Source organism: Pyrus communis, chromosome 3 (genome assembly GCF_963583255.1).
Source record: "Pyrus communis chromosome 3, drPyrComm1.1, whole genome shotgun sequence".
In the NCBI taxonomy this organism is placed as follows: domain Eukaryota; kingdom Viridiplantae; phylum Streptophyta; class Magnoliopsida; order Rosales; family Rosaceae; genus Pyrus; species Pyrus communis.
The window spans coordinates 20,426,313-20,449,453 of NC_084805.1; the positions used below are offsets into that span (position 1 = coordinate 20,426,313).

A 23,141-nucleotide genomic window follows, 5' to 3' on the forward strand; every position below is an offset into this window, starting at 1 on the left:
TACTTTAACCTTCTAATTAAGGAGAAAAAAAAAATTGCCCAGTGTTCCTTGACATAATTTTTCCGTTAGTAACAGTATAAATAGCCACCATGTATTGCTATCTTTTATGGTGTCTTGATCCCGAATCAATCGTTTCTACTTTTTTTGGTGAGGATAATTAATGGTTTAGCAATCCCCGAATGACTTGCAACAACTGACCTCGCAGTACTGTAAGCTGTCTTCTCACCACTACTAAATACTTCAACAAACTTCAAGAATCAAAGGTTACTCAAAACTTTAAAAGGGTAAAATAATAGAAAACAAAAACATGGTTGAATTTCGATTACTAAATACGTATTTAAATCTTTTCAAATATTTAAATAGTTATATAGAAAGCATTTGCATCCTGTGATACTCTATACTATATCTCCAAAAACAAACATGGGAAATAATATTAAACTCGGAATTTCGGATGTAGAAGTACATGTTCTTGGTAGTACTTGTCTATAATGTACAATATGTGGCCCTCTATTACAATTGAGAGAGGAAGTGATCAGAAGATCATCCATACCGAACTTCAGAAAAACGCAAATTACAATATTACTACTACCATAACACTTCCAAGTTTCATGACATAACTGGCATCGTCTCATAGCAACTCTCAAGTGAGGAAGCACAAAGTTACCATCTTATCCCTTCAGACCTATAGTTTTAACATTTCACGCATTCTCCAAAAAGGACTTCTTCGTAAATTGGCGGATTGTCGGATATATGCCCCTTTAACGTCCCGTATGGTTTTTGGAGGTCGCCTGTGCCAATGAAACATCCAATTGATGTAAGGGGCTCCAGTGTCGGTGTCATCAGTACTCTGTGCTCTGCACTCTTGAACTTACCATTAGTAATGATCTGCACAGTAAAATTTCGAGGGATTGATTAGGAACTTAGTACTCTATCACTTACACAGACTATATGCTACATGATGAACCAAAAGCGCTTTACCGTGTGTAAAAAGATATGGTGAAAGTTAAAATTAGCTTAACCATATGAGTTACAGTACCTGCAGCATGTCAGATATATTGGCAAGCAAAGCTCCCTTCACCGGGTGAACATCAATCCAAAAATTTTGATGAAGTATTGTAGGCCTTCCCTAAGCAAGGTGATGAAGCCCCGAGGTCGGAGTGCTTGTGTCTGCCAAGAGTCAAATGGGGCTCCGTATATGAAGTAAATGTTATTTGACAAGCAAGCACAACCGATACACTCTAATATAAATGGGTTTACATATAACGATAGTTTTCATCCCTATTAGGTAGTGTGTCGGTAAGTGTGTTAGTTCAATAATTTTATAACCGGAAGAAGCCTAAATATATTCTATTATAGGACTAAGAAAATTAATCCTAATAAGTTGATTAATTAAACATATCTTGTACCATGTTCAGCCGATATGGGATTTGTGTACCTCTCTCGAACTATTAATAGTTGATGAACCACGACTAAGTACCACGACTAAGTAGGTGGCATGTTGGTTATGGCAGTACACACACTAGGTAGGAGTTACGTTATCCAATTTTCTAACAATAATATTTGTCTACATTATCACTTTTTCAATCAAAGAAAAAAGAAAGGAGATTCAAACTTGAAATTTTAGAGGTAGAAGTAAAACGTTGATCTTGTTAATGTCACATAATTTAGGAAAAGATTAGAAGATCATACACCAAACTTCATACAAGGAGAATTACAATACTATTAGAGCAGTTCCAGCGTGTACTGGAGCCCGAGGGACAGGTGAGTGAACAGGGCCAGAGAGCCCGAGCAATCAAGTCCAACGTGTGCTGGCAAGAGAGCCCGAGCAGCCCCGAGCGAGAGGCCGGTTGAGAGTTGCCAACCCGAGAGCCCGGAATGGGTTTGATGCAAGGCTGACGTCGTCCTGACGTCAGCCATGCTTTTTCTTCTGTTTTGCCTCGGCGTTCGTTGGATCTCAACCCACAAACTTGCCAGAGTTTGCTCCGAGGACGTGACCAAAAGCTAGGCAATGTTTCAGAGAAATTGCAGGGGGTTAAATCTCTGGTTTCAAACTGGAAAAACACCACAAATCTTGTCCCAAGCAACAAGACATAATGAAACAAGATTTGCATAGAGAACCTCACCTGGGTTCGAGTTTCAGATCTTGAAGCTCTCGACTTCAATGGTGGTTTACACCGTGATGATTCAATGACGCATGCAATGGTATAACAAGGATCCTTTAGTCCCAGAGATTAAGGTTTCCTAGTTTTGGAGTTTGATTTGTTTAATTTTCGAAGAGGAAATTGGGTGAGAGCTCTCGGAGCTCTAGAGAGAGTAAGAGTGTAGAGAGAGAGGAACTTCAGAGAAAAATGGAGAGAAGTGAGAAAAATGAGTGGAAAGAGAGAGAGTAGGGAGTGGAGAGGTGCACGGGAAATTCCAAACAATTGCAAAAAATATTATTATTTTATTTACATGTTGTCAGGGCTATTCAAATGTAGGGGTAGAGATGCAAAAGGCAATTACTGTTCATTAAAAGCAATTACTCTTCATTAGATGGATTAAATAGTGGATAGCCTGGGGGGCCTTTCCCACGGTGGAACTGCTCTTAAGAACCAAAGTGAATACCAGCATAGCAACATAATTATAACTCTTCCAAGTTGCTCTGTGCAACTTTGAGATGTGGAAGCCCGATGTTACCATATCTCTTCTCCCTTCAAAGTTCAAACCTACAGTTTGAAACGGTGCATGTATTCTCCAAAACAGACTTCTTCGTGCTTTGGCGGATTGTTTTCGTATATAAGCTCTTTCAGCAGCCCGTATGGTTTTTGGAGGTAGTTAGTGCAAATAAAACATGCAATTGACATGCGGGGGCTCGACGGTCAATGGCAATACTCTATGCTCAACACTCTTAAATTTTCCATTAGTAGGAATCTATATATATAGTGAATATACCGTGTTATAATTTGAATCAACTGATTGTTTAGTCACATGCATGGATATATGTAACATGATCAAAGCACTTTAATAAAAGTGTAAAAAGATAGGGTAAAAGTTAAAACTAGCTAGTAGTTACTGCACGTGCAACATATCAGCAAGATTGATAATCAGATATCCTTCCACTGGGGTCAAATGGGGTTCATGGCAAACCAGGTAATAGTGGCATGCCAATGACCAAGATTCGAAGCGCCTTAGGTCTTCAAGGTAATCACTGGTAAAGCCTAAAGATGTTGGGGAAAAACTTAAAGTACACAACTCTAACATAAGTGTTGGAGAGTCAACACAAGTAAACAAATCACTTGTATTACACTCACAAAAGATTACAACACACAAACTATCAAGGACACACTTGAAAAGCTATGATACTCACTCTTTCAATAGACACACTCTAGATCACTCACACTCCTACAAGACTATTCTTGCTTCTTACTCTCACTTGGTTGCCTTAATTAATACAAATGGTGTGGATGCTTTCTCCTTTTATAGGCATAGATGGAACCTTCGAGAAACATGGAAACATCATGCTAGAGATATCTAGATACTTCCACTAACTTCCTAAGCTAGAATTATCTACACTAATCTTGCATGTTGGTCGAAACTTCACCATTCTTCTAGACTCGTCCACCAACTTGAACTTTGCTAGAATTCTCTAGCAGGTGTATGGATCTTTCTTTGTCCATGGGCTGGATCCATCTTGGGCTAAGATTACACTTCAACACAAACACCAATTAATCTGGTGTTAATCTTCAACAGTCCCCCTCAACACCAGCTCATTATTTCCTTCATGCCGAGTTGACGATGAAGCTTTTCTTGCACACCCATTTTCATGATATGGGTTTCACATCTCTTCGTTTTGGCACTAGATTCCAAGCTTGATTTAGCTCCGTTGCAGTGATCTCTTCTCCCAACTTTGTGTTGGAAATGTGCCCTAAAACCAATCATATGATGATACTTTATGGACATTTCACATGTTAAACTAATCTAGTTTAATGTAAAGGGCAAAGATTATTGTTTGAGCCGTCTCATATAAATGTTATATGCTTAAACGATAAGTCCAAGGAATATGTGATTGGAAGAATGCGATCTAAAGAAGTTAGATTCATGAGACCATTCTTTCGTTGACACATCCTAAACGTTCCTGATCATAGGATTGTCAATTGGGCATTGACAGTCCGTTAAGATCAGTACGTGCTATGTCTTCTCTCAGGGAGAGTGACTAGTCTCGAGTCATTGGTGTGTGTGACATCAAGACAAGTACGTAGGTGCTTAATAGAGAATGAGTTCACTGAACACGATCAACGAAGAGTTCTCATATTCATGTCACATGAGAACTCATGGTTGGGATAATGCAAATTAGTCTTTTGACCTGAGGCATCACAGTTGTCTTGTGGTTAGGTCCTTAATCTTTGATTATGTCAAAGTCACTCCATCAAGAGGGTGTCCACGGCATCGTTGGGGTTAAGCCACTTAGCCATGGAGACAAGTGAATGCGCAACAAGGGATCTCTAACCTTCAAACTGTTTGAGGGAGAATACTCTATGATATGATTTAGAATCTCTGGCCAGAGTATGAATGAGATTTAGGAATGTGTTCCAAATCATATTCAAGGTAATCATATAAGCACAAGACTCACATTGGATAGTAGACATGAATAAACTATCAAACCAAACAATGTGGTCAAGAGTATTGTATTAGAGAAAGACCGTATTGCATTTGTAATCCTAAAACTGAATAGGTTCTCCACCTCTTCTGATTAGCTTGGGTAACCATGACATGCTGCTAGGCGTCAACCATGGTTTGTGGAAGCCCTAAAAGTGTATTATCACTAACGGGAGAATTGAAAGTAAGTTTCAATTCACAATCGATTTGAAAGAGTTTGAATCGCCCACTGCCTCGCTAAAAGGAACCTAATGGATCGTACACCGTGTAAGGTAGAGATTGAAGATTCAACGGAGATGAGTAAGAATAATTAAATGGTTTAATTATTTATGGTAAGGATTAATTAATATGATTATTAATCAAACGAATAAGTTCGTTAAAAGACCACGGGATAGTTTTGGACCTTAAGGCCCAATGGGCTTCGAACGTCAAGTCCATTGACTTAAGTTGTGTGACAACTTAATGAATAATGATTCACAAAGGCCCAAATAGCCCAATAAATCCCATGTTAAAGAAGGAGTGGTTTTGGACTTATTTACAAGTTTACCACTCAAATGAATTAAGGAATAAGTATGACTTTATAGCCAAAATTCATTAAGGGTAATTTTTGGGGAAAGGATGAGAACACAAGCTCTCATTTCTCTCTAAAATTTCAGCCACCTTGGAGGGATCATCTAGCAATCAAACTCCTCCAAGGTCACTCATTTCTTCTACAATATGCCTTGGTGTGGAGACTTAGAGGTTTTCAATTTTGGGAACTTGGAGAAACCTTTTCATCCATCCAAATCCATGGATCTAAGATGCAAGGAATGAAGGCCCTCTCTTTGGGTGATTAGCCTTTGCTTATGCAAAGAGGAATCTACAAAGGTATTGATTTCTCAACTCACTTTGTTTTGAGTTGAGTCTTGGTTCACCTATCTACTAGGCTTTGAAGTTCATGGGTTAAGTTTTGTTTTTGAGTGCATATAAACATGATTCCGCCTTTTAATTGTTAATTGCATGTTGTTGATGTTGCTCAAATGAACTTGTTTTTCACAAATTTTCCTTCACTTTGAGCCACTCAAGTTCAGCTACTTCTTCTTTTATGGCTACGTTGGCGTATTTAAGATTTTGCTTCCTGATTCTTGTTGACCTCCTTAGTTGTGATTGTGGAGTTGATACTTCTACTTCACTAGGTGTATCTTCTTTTGGTTGTTGATATACGCCAGCTTGCCAAAGGTTTTGGGGCACTACTTGCTCAACACCATCACCATCAAGTGAATCCTCAAACTCATCTAGTCTCGACTGGATTCGAACAGTTTGCTCCCCCATCTTTTGTTGCAGCATATCTTCAATCTCTCTCAAATCAGGCAATGCCTTTTTTTCTGAAGACCACCAAGAAGATGCTTCATCAAACACCACATCTCGTGATGTGTAACACCTTCCAGTTATAGGATCACAACATTTCCACCTTTTTCTTTGGTTGGCGTATCCCACAAAGATACATCGGACTGTCCTTTTTATCAAACTTGCTATGTAGGTGACTTGGAACAAATACGTAGCACACATAGCCAAATACTCGAAAGTAACTAACTGTAGGTTTCATATCCCATAGTTTTTCAAAGGGTGAGATAAATTTTAACCTTGGTTGAAGGAGCCTGTTGATCAAATGAGTTGCAGTTCTCATAGCTTCGGCCCAAAACCTTCTTGGTGCATTCTTGGCATGGAGTATACTTTGACATATTTATGCAAGATGCCAATTCTTTTTTTCCGTTATGTCATTCTGTTGTGGCGTGTTGGCACATGTGAACTGGTGACATATTCTACAATCTCGTAGATACTGGGAAAACTCATTCGAGGTATATTCTCCTCCATTATTCGTTGGTATGCAACGTATCTTCTTTCCCACTTCTCCTTCAACTATCTCCTTAAACTCTTTAAATTTTGAAAATGTTTCAGATTTTTCTTTCTTAAAGAAAACCCACACATACCTGAAGAAATCATCAATGAACGTCACCATGTACCACATCCCACTTATCGATGATTGCTTGACAGGCCTGAACACATCGGAATGAACCAACTCCAACTGCTTTTTCGCTTTAAACTTCGACTCTTCGTATGGTAGTTGATGTGCTTTACCATATTGGCATCCTGCATAAACTAAGTCTATTCTCACATCAAGCTGAGATAGCCCTTTAAGCATTGACTTTTGCATCATCACATTTAGCTTGTGATAGCTAACGTGACCCAATCTCATGTGCCATAAATCTGTTGTCTCGTTCTTCCTTGTCTTGTCTACGTATGCAGTTTCTACTGACATTACATAGACTGACTGCAATCGCCGTCCCTCCATTGTTGGTGTCCCTAAGATCTTAAGGTGTCGATACACTTTGACATCTCGTGGACCAAACAAGACATAATTTCTTAATGACGTTAGTTGCGGCACTGAAAGCAGATTTTTCTTCATACCTGGAACATGGTAGACATCTTGAAGCGGCACATGGTTAGTGTTGTACTGGGGCTCAATTACAATCTTACCGAAGTAAGCAATCAGTAGCCTCGAGTCGTTGGCCGTCACCACCAAGCGGCCTCCTTTGTACTCAGTCAGACTTTGTAACTTTTTCTCATCACCTGTCATATGATTTGAGCAGCCTGAATCCACGATCCAATCATTATGGTAATCAATCGTCTCCGAACTTGCTGCTGTGAGAACTGACTCTTGCTTCTCCATAGCAATGGATGCTTCTCCATCCCATTCTTCCTCCAGGGCTAGAGAAGCAATGACGTCCCAATCATCTTCAATTTTCTTCTCTGAGTTAGCAACGTTACTTTCTGCATGCCTTTTGAACCAGCAATCTTTCGCCATGTGGCCCTTCTTTCCACAATTATAGCACTTGCCCTCAAATCTTTTATTATTCTAGGACTAACTTGCCGTGATACTTTGGAGCTCCCCCTGGTCGAGAACTCCCTCCTCCTTGATGACCTTTTTCCTTGTCACCATATCTTTTAGATCCACCACTAGCACGCTACTTAAAGCTGCCTTGACTTTTGGTGTAAAGTGCTTCATCCTCACCTTTTAACGATACCCCTCCCATTTGCTTTGCCAAAGCTTCTTGATCGGCAAGCAAATTCTCAAACTCAACAAGTGATGGTTGGGTTGGCCATCCATGTATAGCGGCAAATAAGCCTCGATATTCGAGTCTCAATCCATGGATAATTACTCTTTTTTATCATGGATTCTATAATGGTAGCACTAGGATCTAACTCAGAAATTTCACGGCAAGTAGACTTTACCTTGTGGAAATATTCGGTAATCGTCATGTCTCGTTGGGCCACCGATAACAACTCGTTCTCGAGAAGCTGCAATCTTGTATCGTTCCTCTTTGAAAATAGTGTGACGAAGGTGTCCCACGCTTCTTTTGGTGTCTTGGCCTTACATATGTGCTCTAACATGTTATCTTCAACTGTAGTTTTTAAGGCAAACATAGCCTTACCTGCCTTGATCTTCCACTTCCTCAAAGTGCCGCTGGTGTCATCTTCCGACTGCATAACTTCATTATCGCCAACGACATCCCAAAGATATTGGTCTTGTAGGTAAGACTCTATACACATTGACCCACATGTTGTAATTTTTGTTGTTCAGCTTCTTGATTCCTCCAACAACTTGAAGATCTCTCATTGCGTCAGTAGAACTTCGATACACCGAACAAGATTAGCCAACAATCTTGTGAAGTACTAAACTTCTCACGATTCTCGAAAGCTTCACTAAAGACGGTCCCCGATCGTACCGCTCTGATACCAATTGTTGGGGAAAAACTTAGAGTACACAACTCTAACACAAATGTTGGAGAGACAACACAAGTAAACAAATTACTTGTATTACACTCACAAATGATTACAACACACAAACTATCAAGGACACACTTGAGAAGCTATGATACTCACTCTTTCTAGAGACACACTCTAGATCACTCACACTCCTACAAGACTATTCTTGCTTCTCACTGTCACTTGGTTGCCTTAATTGATACAAATGGTGTGGATGCCTTCTCCTTTTATAGGCATGGATGGAACCTTGGAGAAACATGGAAACATCATGCTAAAGATATCTAAATAATTCCACTAACTTCCTAAGCTAAAATTATCTACACTAATCTTGCATGTTGGTGGAAACCTCACCATTCTTCTAAACTCTTCCACCAACTTGAACTTTGCTAGAATTCTCTAGCATGTGTATGGATCTTTCTTTGTCCATGGGTTGGATCCATCTTGGGCCAAGATTACACTTCAATACAAACACCAATTGGGCTGGTGTTGATCTTCAACAAAAGCTTCTGAAAATAATTTGAATAGCTTCTCCTTCTCCTTCTCCTTCTCCTTCTCCTTCTCCTTCTCCTTCTCCTTCACTTGAATGATATGTTTCATATACTAGCATATTTCTGCTCTACTAAGCGTTTAAATGACTTTCAAAGTGAGCTCGAGTTTGAATTATTAAAAAAAAGAATAACATTAGAATTCAACGTACAAAATTCTGGTAAACAAATTTGGTGAGTGTAGCATTACTCGTTTACTTGTAAACTTCAGGGATTTCTTCAAAGTTACCCTCATATTCGAGGGCCTTGCATGACAAAGTATCGCTCCAATCACCCGGAATATTTTGTTCTCCATTGCTGAAGAAGTTGGCCTTCTTTGTGAAATCATGCGAATACCACTTCTCCTTGGCTTCCTGGGGCTACTCATGAAACCGCCGTACACCTTTCAGTACATCATGCATGACATCGTGTGGAATTGGATGGTTGACAATCTGAAAGAAACCCCATTCTTCAGATGCTTTTCGGAGGTCATTGATGATTTCACTTCGCCTTTCGCTGTTCTCGACATCTTTGAGATCAATGACAGGAACTTGCGGGTCGTGAATGCCGTTGTTTTGGATTGGGGATGGTAGACAAAGACGATTAGTTTTGATTAAACGAAGACAATTAGTTTTGATTAATTCGAATCTTTACAGGTAAAAGAAATTAAGGAAAACAAGTAATACTACAAACAGAAAAGAAGGCATAAAAAAGCATTGTTCGGCCGACTACTTCAGCTGACTATAGAGGTGTCTAGCTAGCTGCTCTCATGTTAAATACGTGGATTCAATAATTAATATTTATCTATCTTATGTAGTGAGTTCATTACAATTAAGTTATCAATTATGTCTTCCACACCTATATTTATAACAGGTGATTAATTAGTAATATAAAGTTACAATATGAGAGTCACTCTAAAAATTCGCAATAAGTAATTATAATACATGAATTAATAATACTATATGTTGGTGTACCCGCCGTACTAAAAACTTTTTCAATCAAATACTTATATTACAAGTGTGATTAGTAACATCTGCACATAGAAATGTGACCGTTGGTCTTGAAAACTTCTCAATTAAAGAGGATTCTATTTCATATGGTTTCCTTTTCAATTCAAATACCTTATGGTTTCCTTTTCATATTGATGAAGGGTTGGTGATGACAAGTTATCATTACAAATTAATATGACCCCGCCCATTGGTGCAGAAGCCATCGGAAAACTCACATCATTAGCCTCTCTGGTGGATTGTAGATCAGATGGAGAGAGGAGAGCGAAAGGGAACAAACTCGGAGAGACGGGGAAGTTAAAGTTATGTTTGCGTGAGGGATGCTATGTCCCAAGGTATTGCCAATTAATTAATATTGGATGGATCACAAAATGTGAGATATTATGGATCACCGAAGATGAAGGTCACTTCGAAGAAATTTATGAAATCTACATGATGAGCCATAACTTCTGAAGGTCACTTCCAAGAAATCACAGAACATGGGATTTGTGTACCTTAAGAAAGAAGTTCTACCATAAAACCAATTGACTATATGAGAGTAGCCTAACTTACTCATAAGTCCATGCAAAATTCCATCTCCCATCAATATGAGATTCATTCTCCTCAATCGGACTATTAATACTGATGAATGTTCGTGTACAACCAAATTAGAGGTAGGTGATGACACATTGAGGTGAAAAGCTTGATGTTAAGCCATAGCCATGATACTAAGTATGAAAATAGCTAATTTAGTGCATATTTTGGTATGAAACATTCCTGTTGACTTGCTGTTCTAACTCTACGAAGTCGAACGTTCCTGCAATTTTATCAACTATGGATGATGTATGGGATTCTGATGAATGTTTTTGTTGAAGAAGATTTGGGTTTGAAAAACGGTTAAAGTTGGTCGAAAATTCCATAGATGTCCCTTTGAAAAATAATCGTCCCCATAGTAGAAAATATCCAGCTCCCTAGTGATTAGGTAACCAACTAAAGGGTTTAAGCCAGTTGAGGTTTTGTCCAACTTTTGAGAATTTAAAAATGCCTAGGTTAGTTGATCATGGCAGTTTGGGACCTGGCTTTTCTGCCCTCCCAGTTCCCATACTCTCATCCCCTTCTATTTATGCGATCACGGTTAATCCACGTTAGTATTTTATATTGATTTTTTTTATAGAGATAATAAGATAAAAAGCAATATATGGAAGTGTATAAGAACTTGGAGGGGAGAGAAGCCGAGTCCGGCAGTTTGTCTATTCCCTTACACCCTATGACGGGAGTTAGGTTATTTTACTTTTAGCCGAACTCTTGATTAAGTGTTTTCCTAGATGATCGCACGTCACTACAAAAAATATGAGCACTGCACAACACAATAAATTATCTGAGCCCTTAGAGGCCGAAAAGCACCAACAATTATGCCCATAGACCAATAGCAACAGTGCAGCAACCATATTTCTATCTGTGCCCTCTATGGGCGTTACCTTTGATCATTGGGCACATAATGGTCTTTGACGCCCAAAAAGCTCAGCACAAATAGGGGTTCTTTTGTGTCTCAGTTCTGACAGTTCTGACAATACTGACTTTTTCCAAGCCATGTTAGGACAGTTTTGTTTTGTGCCCAATACGTTAAATATTAAAAAACAAACCAAATTCAAATATTACAAACAAGCTTTTACAATTTAGTTCTACAAACAATCAATTCATACGAAATTTAGTTCCCATCTTCATGTTCCACAAATAAATTAATCAGCCGGTCTATATAGAATCTGGGCCTCTTCCTGCCAAGGTTATGAATAAAAACCTCAAAGATAAAGAAACCACACAACTTACAAGAACAACGAAACTGAAAGGAAAATACATGAATATCAAAATAGATGTATTTTCTCTAAAATGATTTGAATACGTTCACAATATCACCGGCAATTTTGAAAACTCATTCTTAACAATTGTATTCATGATATCAGTAGGTAGAATGTTAAATCTAGAGTCATGTGATTTAAGTATAGTCGTCAGACACCAGAATAAATACACCATAAATTCAAACCACTTTCACATTCCATCTCAAATTACACACAAACGAATACAAAAATTAAAATCAATACCTATTTGGATTCGAAACAGAAGCAGATCAGCATTAAATCTGAACCACTTGCCAAAATGAAGTTGGGATTAAGAGGAGTTTGATTTTACCAAAATCGACCCCAAGGGATGGCTAGAGGTGGCCGGAAATTGGCCTGAAAGCCCAGTTTAGCTCTCTACGAATCCCTGACAGATTCGAGCATGTAAAGCTCGAATCTTGTCCCTGGGATTATGGGGAGTTCGTTTGTGGTGTCAATCTCATCCAAGACGACGAGATTTGGTAGGAAAATCTCGGGAAACCGGCAACTCGCCAGAACAGTAGAGAACGTTTGCTCTCCGTTCAATCTCGCAAACGTAAAAGAAATTTCACATGCAAGGATAGAAAACAACTTAGAACGTCGAAAGGAATTAAACGGAGGTAGTTACAGACCTTACCTCGGTAGGGAAAGCGATGAACTCGCCGGAACTCTCGGATTCGAGACGGAGCTCTGGTTCTCCAATTTCAGGTTCGAGTCTAAGTTCTGGGACTCTGGGTTCTAGTTCCGTGTTTAGTGTGCGGTTGGGACGAGGATGGTGGTGATTTGGCGTTCGAAGTCGCCGGAGAACGTGGTGGCTGTGTTGCTCAGGGAGAAGCGAGCCAAGAGACAGAAGAGAAGGATGAGGGACAGAGGGAGAAGGGAGAAGAGGAACCGAGGTAGAAGAGAGACAGGTGTGGGGATGGCAGAAAGAAGAGGGGAAAGTGAGGGGGTTTGCACGGGGAAGAGAGACCCACACGTGGGTAGGTCCCACGGCATACCACTCGAGCATAAATAATATTAAAATAATTCAAATGCACAAATCCATAATTGTGCCAACATGAGAGATGCAGAGTTTCAGCGTGGGGCATGGGGATGGCAGAAAGAGAGGGAGGGGAAAATAAGGGGGTTTGCACGGCGAAGAGGGAGTCACACGTGGGTGGGTCCCACGGCACACCACTCAAACATGAACAATATTAAAATAGTTCAAATGCACAAATTCATAATTGTGCCAATATATTCACACATTCTTTTTTTACTTCTCACACATTTTTTTAATTTTCGGCCGTCAGATCGGATGAATTGAATAAGATTAAACGATATAAATTAATAAGAGATATGTGAGAAGTAAAAAGATGTGTGTAGATAACACATCCCTATATATGAGAAGTGCAATGATTTATTATTTATTACTATTTGCTGGACACAATTTTTAAAATTTGTGTCACAAAAAGGAAATTTATAATTATTAATATTCAATGGGCATTTATTTTCAAATTGTGTCATTTGTCTATCTGAAGATTCATACCATTATTTACCACAATTTTATCATTTATTTTATAATCTAATTTTTTGTGTGTGCTAAATGTAAACTGTAAAAACAAAAACACATAAAGTGGTGCTTACAAACAAATTTTTGTTGATTTGTAGACTCTTATTTGAATAAATTTCGACTCCGTAATTTTTTCAAGAACTGATCCAGTTGGTAAAGCCCTCTAATTTGACCGCAGAAAGTATCGAATTAGAAAATAAATTTAGAAAACATCCGCTTGATCCAAACAATGGACTTGCCAGGTGATGGTGATGAAATGTGTGTCCTTGATCAATAAAAACTAATACTAAAATATGATTTGTGTCCGAACTGGTGACACGAACATTGTGCCTACAAAATCAAATGATTTAAATATATTAAATTAGAGGGCACGAAAATGTTGATTGTGTTTTTGTAAATTAATAAAAAATTAGTATTACGGATATCCATAAATAGTGACACAAACTTTTGTGTTCAAATTCTAATAGGCACCAATACACTTTTGTTAGACACTAACTAATGTGCCTTTTTGTTCAGAAAGCACATTTGTGATAGTTTTGTGTTCATTGACATCTAAGAGCACCAATATATATTTGTGCTCAACAAAATTTAAAAGGACACAAATCAATTGTGTTCTTAAACCATATTTTTTGTAGTGCGTTGCCTTGCCAAGACTGATAGCTTACACCAAACTCGCAATTCACATTCAATAGCGCAACCACTATGAATCAAAAAAATCAATTAATATTAAGAGCAACATGATTACTTGTTCTATCATCACTAGGTCTATACTTTGTTGGAGGTCTTAGATTTGACTCACAAGGTTGCAAGAACGACATATATGTGAAGTAAGTTTGATGCTAAGTCATGGTGAATTAACAGCCTGTTTATGAAAGTGTCGACTATAAAAAAAAGGGCATTTGCCACAGTTTACCAAAACAAAACGAAATTATTTAACATGGAAAATGATAGAACACAAAAACATGTTTAAATTATTATACAACAAGTGTGTAAATGATATCAATTGTTTGGACGATTATGCAGATCGCTTTTTGTATCAAAGAAAGAAAAGGGGATCCAAACTCGGAATGTTCTTATTAGGAATTGTCAACATACATATGTAACGCTTTATTACATCGGAACAGAGGAAATGATCAGCAGATCAAACTCCAAACTTCCGAAAAGGTGAATCACATTAATACCAAAAGAGCCGAATAAAAGTGAAATCAAGCATACCAACATAACCGGTCCACAACTCTTCCAAGTTTCAACATAACTAGCAATTAGGCTCAGTGCAATTCTGAAACAAGGAAGCACAAAGTTACCATCTTATCCCTTCAAACCTAAAGTTTATAACGTTTCATGTATTCTCCAAAACAGACATCTTCGTATTTTGCCGGATTGTTTTCGGAGATGAGCTCCTTTAACGGACCGTATGGTTTTTGGAGGTCGTCGGTGCCAACAAAACATGCAATTGACGTACGGGGCTCGAGGGTCGACAGTGGCATCAGTACTCTGTGCTGTACACTCTTGAACTTGCCATTAGTAATAAACTGTACAGTGAATATACACACGCGAATGATTTGGATGAATTAATTAGTCTGTCATGTATACTATTTTATATTATATATGTGACGTGCTGAACCAAAAGCACTCTGTATCGAGTAAAAAACTATGGTTAAAGTTAAAATTAGCTAGTAGTGACAGTACCTGCAACATGTCGGCAAGATTGATGAGCAAAGCTCCCTCCACTGGGGGAACATCAATCCAAATATTTTGATGAAGAACTTGTAGGCCAGCACTATCTTGCAAGAGCAAGGTTAGAAAGCCGAGATCGGAGTGTTTGGTTCCTCCTAGGGTTAAATGGGGCTCCGGGCATACCGGGTAGTAGTGGCATGCCAATGACCTAGATTTGAAGCACCTTAGATTTTCAAGGTAATCACTGCTTAGGCCTAAAGCTTCCGAAAATAATCCGGATAGCTTCTCCTTCACTTGAACGATGTACTTCATATACTCACGTATTTCCGTTCTGCAAAATAAGCATTTAAACAGCTTTCAGATTGAGCTCAAATTTGAATATGATATTAGTTAGAAGAGAAAATTTTAGTAACCAAATTTTGTGAGTGTAGTATTACTCATTTACCTGCAGACTTCAGGGATTTCTTCAAAGTTGCGCTCATCTTCGAGGACCTTGCATGACAAGGTGTCTCTCCAGTCAGTTGGAGTGTCTACCTTCAATTCTCCATTGCAGAAGAAGTTGACCTTCTTCGTGAAATCACGCGAATACCACTCCTCCTTGGCTTCCTGGGGCTGCTCATGAAACCGCTGAACACCTTTCAGCACATCATCCATGACGTCAAGTGGAATGGGATGATTCACAATTTGAAAGAAACCCCATTCTTCAGCTGCTTTGCGGAGGTTACTGATGATTTCGCTTCTCCTTTCGTTGTTCTCCGCATCTTTGAGATCGATGACAGGAACTTGCAGGTCGTGAATTCCATTGTTTTGGTTCGGGGATGGTAGACACTCCGGTGGGTGTTTGAACATTCTTGGGAGCTTGGTCACCCCAGAATCTACAAGCCCTTTCACACCAGCTTTGGTTTCGTCGAACTGTTTCAGTTCCTTCTCCAGCTCATGATCCAACACATCCACCATCTTGAATTTTTATGATTAGTGAAATACAAGTTTAACTGATAACTTCAGTGGATTTTCAGGGTTTATCCAGTGCAAGTTGAATGAGTAGGATTTGCTACTTATATAGTCGATTAGCCGGGAGACATTTTTTCTTTGTTTAATTTTGTAATTATGGAGATAATAGTGATGGAGGCAGCGTGCGTAGAAGATTCATGAGTCTTACAGAAGCAACGACAATTTGTTTTGATTGATTGGACAATGTGTGGCTAAGCACCAATTATTTGCTATCTCACACCTACTTCTACTTTTGGTGGAAACCTTTCCCAGTAGTGGGTTGGTGGGTTCTTATTAAATAATATAGATTATAAGAGGCTTAATTCAAAGGGATAACTAGTTGATGAGCACACAGTGTGTGTTAACAATTTTAATTTATTTTTTGTTTTTTTATTAAGGAATGTGATTAGTTTTTAAAATTTTAAAAAGAGTATGAAAAAAAATGATGGTGCGATAATTTCTCTTGAACCATACCCAACCCTAGGCTAAATGTTATTTTTTAGGTTTTATTCCCCCTCCCCCAAAAAAACCCAACCCAACCCAACACATGCTAAATGTGTAGGCTAAAAGCCAAAAGCCAAATAAAAACCAAATTCCCCTCAAGATTTAGCCCAGAAAATGGTGTGGGCACCACCAGTGGGACCAAGACCCCACCCATATGGGCATGTCCCTTAAGATTTATTGAATTCAACGGCTGAGATCGAATATAATCAAATCTAACTGTAAAAAAAAGATCTAACGGCCCAAATTTAAATCAAACGGCTAACATAATTAAAAAAAATTATTTAACTTAAATTCACCCAAATTTAGTGACTTTTCAATATTTATCGGAATTTAAATATTTTTAGGTTAAAAAGTTCATAAAATTAAGGGTAAATTACACTTTACCATCTTAGGTTTAAGGTCTATTGCAACCTCATACAACATCTTCAAAACATTTCATTTTCATACCTCACCTACTATTTTATTTCAATATGGTACCTCCGTTACATTTTCCATCCATTGATCCGTTAAGAGCTGACATGGCTGCCATATTTGTGCCACGTGGCTACCAAATTTGTGCCACGTGGCAAAAAAATTTATTCATTTAAAAAAAATTAATTAATTAAAAAAAGTTATATTTAAAAATAAAAATAAAAATATAAAAAAAAATCAACCCAGAACCCATCTTCCCCCGACCCACCTCCCTCTCCTCCACTATCTTCACCTCTTTCATAACCCCCCACCCTACCCCCACCTCCCTCGCAACCCCCCCCCCCCACCTTCTCCCTCTCCTCCCTCTTCACCTCCCCGACCTTCGTCCCCTCCCTCCGTATAACTACGCCATACACCACCCCAAAATCCCAACCCCCACTCTCACAGCTCCGCTCTCCACCACCACCACCGTTCTCAATGCGACCAACCAGGCCCCTTCTCGGCCCAACCGGTTCGTGCTCCTGTCCTCTAAGGCCAAGCCTAAACCTAAATCCAAACCCGTCGCTAAACAAGAATCGGTCCCGAAGTCCGAGCCAAAGCTCAAACCTTCATGAGAAAATCTGGATGCCCGGATTGTGAAGAAGAAAGACGAAGAATGAAGCACGCCGAAGGCTGAAGACTCAAATGGTGGTTTGAAGACCAAAAACGGCGATGTATCGAAAGAGGATGACCCCTGTAACTTCATAAATGGAGATTGATTAGTCTCTCGATCGGGACGCGAAGAATTTCGATGAAGATTGCGCTAGTAGATTGAAAATGACAAAGCAGGTTAATTATGTGCTTAAACATTGTAGCAATAACTTGAGTATGTTTTGGATGTTGTGACATTGTTGCCTACACTGTTATATAATGTAAGTGGGTTGGGGATTTGTGTTTATGTTTATTTTCAGACTCTACATGGAGATGAAGGTTGGGGATGGAGAAAGGGGGTGGGGGTGGTGAGGTAGGAGACAGGTGGGTTTTGGGGTAGGGTTGGGTGGGGAGGGGTGGGGGCTTGCTAGGGAGGTGGGGGTAGGGTGGGATGGGGTGTTTGTGTTGCAGGGAAGGGAAAGGGCTCGGGGAAGAAGATGGATTTTTTTTTAAATTTTTTTTAATAAATAGGGTAAATTATTATAATATTTTAAATGAATAAAAAAAAATTGCCACGTGGCACAAATTTGGCAACCACATTAGCACAAATGTGGCAGTCACGTCAGCTCTTAATAGATCAATGGATGAAAAATTTAACGGACGTACTATATTGAAATAAAATAATAGGTGAGGTATGAAAGTAAATGTTTTGAAGATGTTATATAAGGTTGCAATAGACCCCAAACCTAAGGTGGTAAAGTGTAATGTACCCTAGAATTAAATTATGATATTGTACATAATTTATTTTATTTTTTTTAAATTACTTTAAAAGAAAAAATTAGCCTAAATTTATTCTTTAATAATCTCAGGTTAAAAATTTTAGAACAAAAGGATTGGAACAGAAAAGCTGCTTCTGGGCTAAAACCTAAATTTTCTGGGCTAAAAATTTTAGGTTTCAACCCAAGGGTTGAAGATAGTCTTCATAAGTGCATATTTTATCTTAATATTACATAATTACTATTTTTTGTCCTCCTTATGTAAATATTGTGTATCAAAAGTGAGGGTAAAATAGGAAAAATAGGGATATGATTGTCATTTTGTCAAAAGGTACAAAATTACTACTTTGCCTTCCTCATGTCAATAATGTGTTAGGCTTGACAAACGGGTCGTGTCGGTCGTGTCTGTCGTGTTCATGTAACACCTGTTATCTTAACAAGTCATGTCGTGTCACACCTGTTATCTTAACGGGTCCTTAACAAGTCAAGTCACTTTACCCAACGGGTAAAGTGACCCGACCCATTATGACCTGTTAAGAAAATTATATATTTTTTCTTAAATTTGCACATACCACACATTGCCATATAAATATTACTTTAAAACATTAAAACACATTTGTCGTTTAAGTACTAAATTTACACTAAAAAATAAGAGCCTAATAAACAAACATCTATACACTACTACTCTATTACAAAATATTAAATGCGCAAGGATATGCAAAATGAAAGAGTTTTTGTTTTCAAGGTTGTGAAGGCTTTCTCAAAAGTTTAAACCTTACAAATGGAACTCAAAGCTTGCACGTTATTCTTTTTACAAAATACTCAATTTTCATCGATCATAGTGTAAATATTTTAAATTGAAGATCAAATTCATTCATTGTATTCAAATAGGGTCAAGGAGTGTAGCTGTAAAAAATCATCAAAATCGGAGTTAAAATAACCGTTAAATTGTGATTTTTCGTTGATAACCGTCGAAAAGTTTTGTCCCTTTACTTGACCTCTGAATGTTTTTTTTTTGCGATTTTTGGCATATGCGATATTGAAACATATACAAACAAGTTTGACAGTTGGATCGTTGAAATTAGTTTTGTAGAATGCATAACCCATCAAAATGATAGATTTACTAACACTTAGAGTTTATTTATACTTCATTAAGTTTAACATATTCATATAGGGTCAAGGAGTGTAGCTGTAAAAAATCATCAAAATCGGAGTTAAAATAACCGTTAAATAGTGATTTTTCGTTGATAACCGTCGAAAAGTTTTGTCCCGTTACTTAATCTCTGAATGTTTATTTTTTTGCAATTTTTGGCGTATGTGATCTCGAAGTATATACAAACATATTTGATGGTTGGATCGTTGAAACTAGTTTCGTAGAATGCATAACCCATCAAAACAATAGATTCACTAACATTTAAGAGTTTATTCATACTTTCATTAAGTATAACATAAGATTTTGTGGTATCCACTAGTGTCATTCATTGTATTCATATACGGTCAAGGAGTGTAGCTATAAAAAATCATCAAAATCATAGTTAAAATAACCGTTAAATAGTGATTTTTCGTTGATAACCGTCGAAAAGTTTTGTCTCGTTACTTGATCTCTGAATGTTTTTTTTTTTGCAATTTTTGGCGTATGCGATCTCGAAGTATATACAAACATGTTTGATGGTTGGATCGTTGAAACTAGTTTTGTAGAATGTGTATCCCATCAAAACCATAGATTCACTAACATTTAAGAGTTTATTCATACTTTCATTAAGTATAACATAAGATTTTGTGGTATCCACTAGTGTAAATATTTTAAATTGAAGATGGAGTTCATTCATTGTATTCGTATAAGCTCAAGGAGTGTAACTATAAAAAATCATCAAAATTGGAGTTAATAAATAGTGATTTTTTGTTGATAACCGTAAAAAAGTTTTATCCTATTACTTGATCTCTAAATGTTTGTTTTTTGCGATTTTTGGCCTATGCGATCTTGAAGTATATAAAAACAAGTTTGATGGTTGGATCGTTGAAATTAGTTTCGTATAATGCGTATCCCATCAAAACAATAGATTCACTAACACTTAAAGAGTTTATTCATACTTTCATTAAGTATAACATAAGATTTTGTAGTATCTACTAGTGTAAATATTTTAAATTGAAGATCAAATTCATTCATTGTATTCATATAGGTCAAGGAGTGTAGCTATGAAAAAATCATCAAAATCAGAGTTAAAATAACCGTTAAATCGTGATTTTTCGTTGATAACTGTAAAAAAATTTGTTGCGTTACTTGATCTATGAATGTTTGTTTTTTGCGATTTTTGGCGCATGCGATCTTGAAGCATATACAAACAAGTTTGATAGTTGGATTGTTGAAATTAGTTTCGTAGAATGTGTATCCCATCAAAACGATAGATTAACTAACACTTAGAGTTTATTTATACTTTCATTAAGTGTAACATAAGATTTTGTGGTATCCACTAGTGGAAATATTTTAAATTGAAGATCGAATTCATTCATTGTATTCAAATAGGGTCAAGGAGTGGAGAAAAACTTGTGTGGGGCTTGACATGCCACTGGATGATGTTGAGTGGCACTACACTCCACTCATAAATTGCCATGTGTTAAACTTAAATATCATTTCTTATTTTTAGTTTTATATGAAAATAAAATTAAAAACTTAAATCATTATTTCTTAAAAAACTAAAATGGTAAAAACAAAATTCACAATCCCAGTTAAATCTACCTCCATCTGCGAACCTGCCTCTTTTCTCTCGTCGGCACCGATGATCTACAACGCTGTCAATTCTTCCTTGCTCTTCAGGCTCTCCCTTTATTAAGTCTCTCATCTCCCATCTCTCAACTCTCTCTAATAATTACTTATAACTCGTTCAATTTTACATCTATAGTCTATTAATATTTGAAAATTGGAAACGATAAACTACTGGTGAACGAAGTTGGCTTTGAGAATTGGGTTCTTCTCCAGAATTTATATGCCCTTCCTTAATAATAATTTGATAATACATTGAAATAATGAGATTTTTTTTTTATTGAATTGAAATAATGAGGTTAGTCAGAAACTTAATCTAGCTTTGATGGATTAATAAACCTTTGAACCAGTAATTACCTAAAATCTACACAATTTCCCAGCAGCCATGCAAGGCCGTGAGAGAGAGATAAGCTTGTGATTATTTTTTATGTGAATCATGAGAAAGCTAATGTTTGTTTGCAATGAGTCACATACATAAACACATTCGATTATTCAAAATTCGAATACATTTGTTTCGATTCCATCACTCCTGGAAGAGTTGAAACTGCTTCAGTTTTCCAGGGCAGGTGCTGCGAAAAGAGGTGGTCTTGAAATTGTGGCTGAATTTCCATCGTCCCTTGCAATTCCACCATCGCCCATTCCCGACAATCCTCTCCGTAGCTGCACTTCACCCGGATCTGCATTCCTCTCTTACCGTGTGATTGTGGCGTCCTTGAAGTTCAGGCCTTCTAACAATTTACTTTTCCATATATATATTTTATTAATTAAATTTTGAATTATGATATAAAATAAAAATAAGAAATTATACTAATGCAACAATATTTAACACATGGCAAGTTATGAATGGTATGGGACTCCCACTCAGCATTGTCTAGTGGCATGTCAAGCCCCACACAAGTTTTTCTCCAAGGAGTGCAGTTGTAAAAAATCATCAAAATCGGAGTTAAAATAATCGTTAAATTGTGATTTTTCGTTTATAACCGTCGAAAAGTTTTGTCCCGTTACTTGATCTCTGAATGTTTGTGTTGACTCTAAAAATTACAAAACCTACGTGGCGCGCAGGTCGAGTAACTAACAAGCTAACTACGTCATTCGGTTGAATGCGGGGCGTGCCAACTCGTCCGCCGAGCTTGGCCGAGGAGTAAAATTTGTTGATGTTGCGTTGAGCTCGTCGTTGACTTCTCTATCTTATGATTGCGACCGAGGAAGGAACACTCTCGATCTCTGGGTTCTATAGCCTGAAGACAAGGCTACTAATTCTGCGGAGTTCACAAATCGTCGGAGCCCGATTCGGTCACTGTGATTATATTCGTAAGAGTATAAGCACGCCGAATTGAGACCAAACTATATGGGCACAGGTACTCAAATGCGATGTATGTCTTGATGGTAAACGTAGTTCGGCCGTCGGAATGCCGAACCCTGAAACTTACTTGCGAGTATCCAATCATAAAATCACTCGGCGTCCAGCACGCCGAGCAATGCAATTCGTAACACCTGACTATGCCGAGAAGGCTAGCAAGGTGACCTCTACCAACAAGGGTTCGAAAACCCTTCTCAGCCGAGACTTAGATAGGTAATCGGTCGGCCTCAACGCAGTGCTGTTTATCCAAACTAAAGGTGCTTCTCGGTCGGCTGATTCTGCGGCAGCAGTGCTGTTTATCCAAACTGAAGGTGCTCGCCGGGTGCCTCCACAGTGCTGTTTATCCAAACTGAAGGTGTGTCGGCAGAAAAAGAAAAGGAAAAATCTCAAGGTATTTGAGAGGTTTTGCGCAGGGCGATTGTATGCTGATTTTAAGAGGCCTTTTCTGTTGCATGATTTCTTGTATTTATAGCACCTCATTCCTTGAGACCGATTTGCATCCTGATCTGGATTGGGAGTCTTTGTCCCGTTTCAACTTTAACTCGAACAAACCTACTCCCACTGGGATTCTGAATTTTCCTTATTTTCGAGGCTTTATTCTTTGCCGGTCGGGAATCCTGGTCGCACCAGGACTTCCTCGACCTTTCCTATTTATCC

The 23,141-nt window shown here is 38.0% G+C and overlaps 1 protein-coding gene and 1 pseudogene across 1 annotated transcript; both read right to left on the reverse strand.

The window, feature by feature from the left end:
- Positions 1–690: 690 nt before the first annotated feature.
- Positions 691–10,179, reverse strand: LOC137728397 (1-aminocyclopropane-1-carboxylate oxidase homolog 3-like; annotated as a pseudogene).
- A 4,245-nt stretch (positions 10,180–14,424) lies between these two features.
- LOC137729614 (1-aminocyclopropane-1-carboxylate oxidase homolog 12-like) lies at positions 14,425–16,223 on the reverse strand. Its single transcript, XM_068468592.1, has 3 exons — positions 15,498–16,223; positions 15,065–15,383; positions 14,425–14,907 (listed from the first exon to the last, which is right to left on the reverse strand). The coding sequence occupies exons 1-3, from the start codon at positions 16,007–16,009 to the stop codon at positions 14,698–14,700; spliced, it is 1,041 nt and encodes a 346-aa protein (XP_068324693.1). The 5' UTR covers positions 16,010–16,223; the 3' UTR covers positions 14,425–14,697.
- Positions 16,224–23,141: the final 6,918 nt, after the last annotated feature.

Excerpts from the sequence above, each read along its gene's own strand:
- LOC137729614 (XM_068468592.1), bottom strand. The coding sequence starts at position 16,009 with ATGGTGGATGTGTTGGATCATGAGCTGGAGAAGGAACTGAAACAGTTC. Across the intron at positions 15,384-15,497 it reads GAAATCCCTGAAGTCTGCAG|AACGGAAATACGTGAGTATA; the intron begins GTAAATGAGTAA and ends CTTATTTTGCAG. Across the intron at positions 14,908-15,064 it reads ATCTTGCCGACATGTTGCAG|TTTATTACTAATGGCAAGTT; the intron begins GTACTGTCACTA and ends TTCACTGTACAG.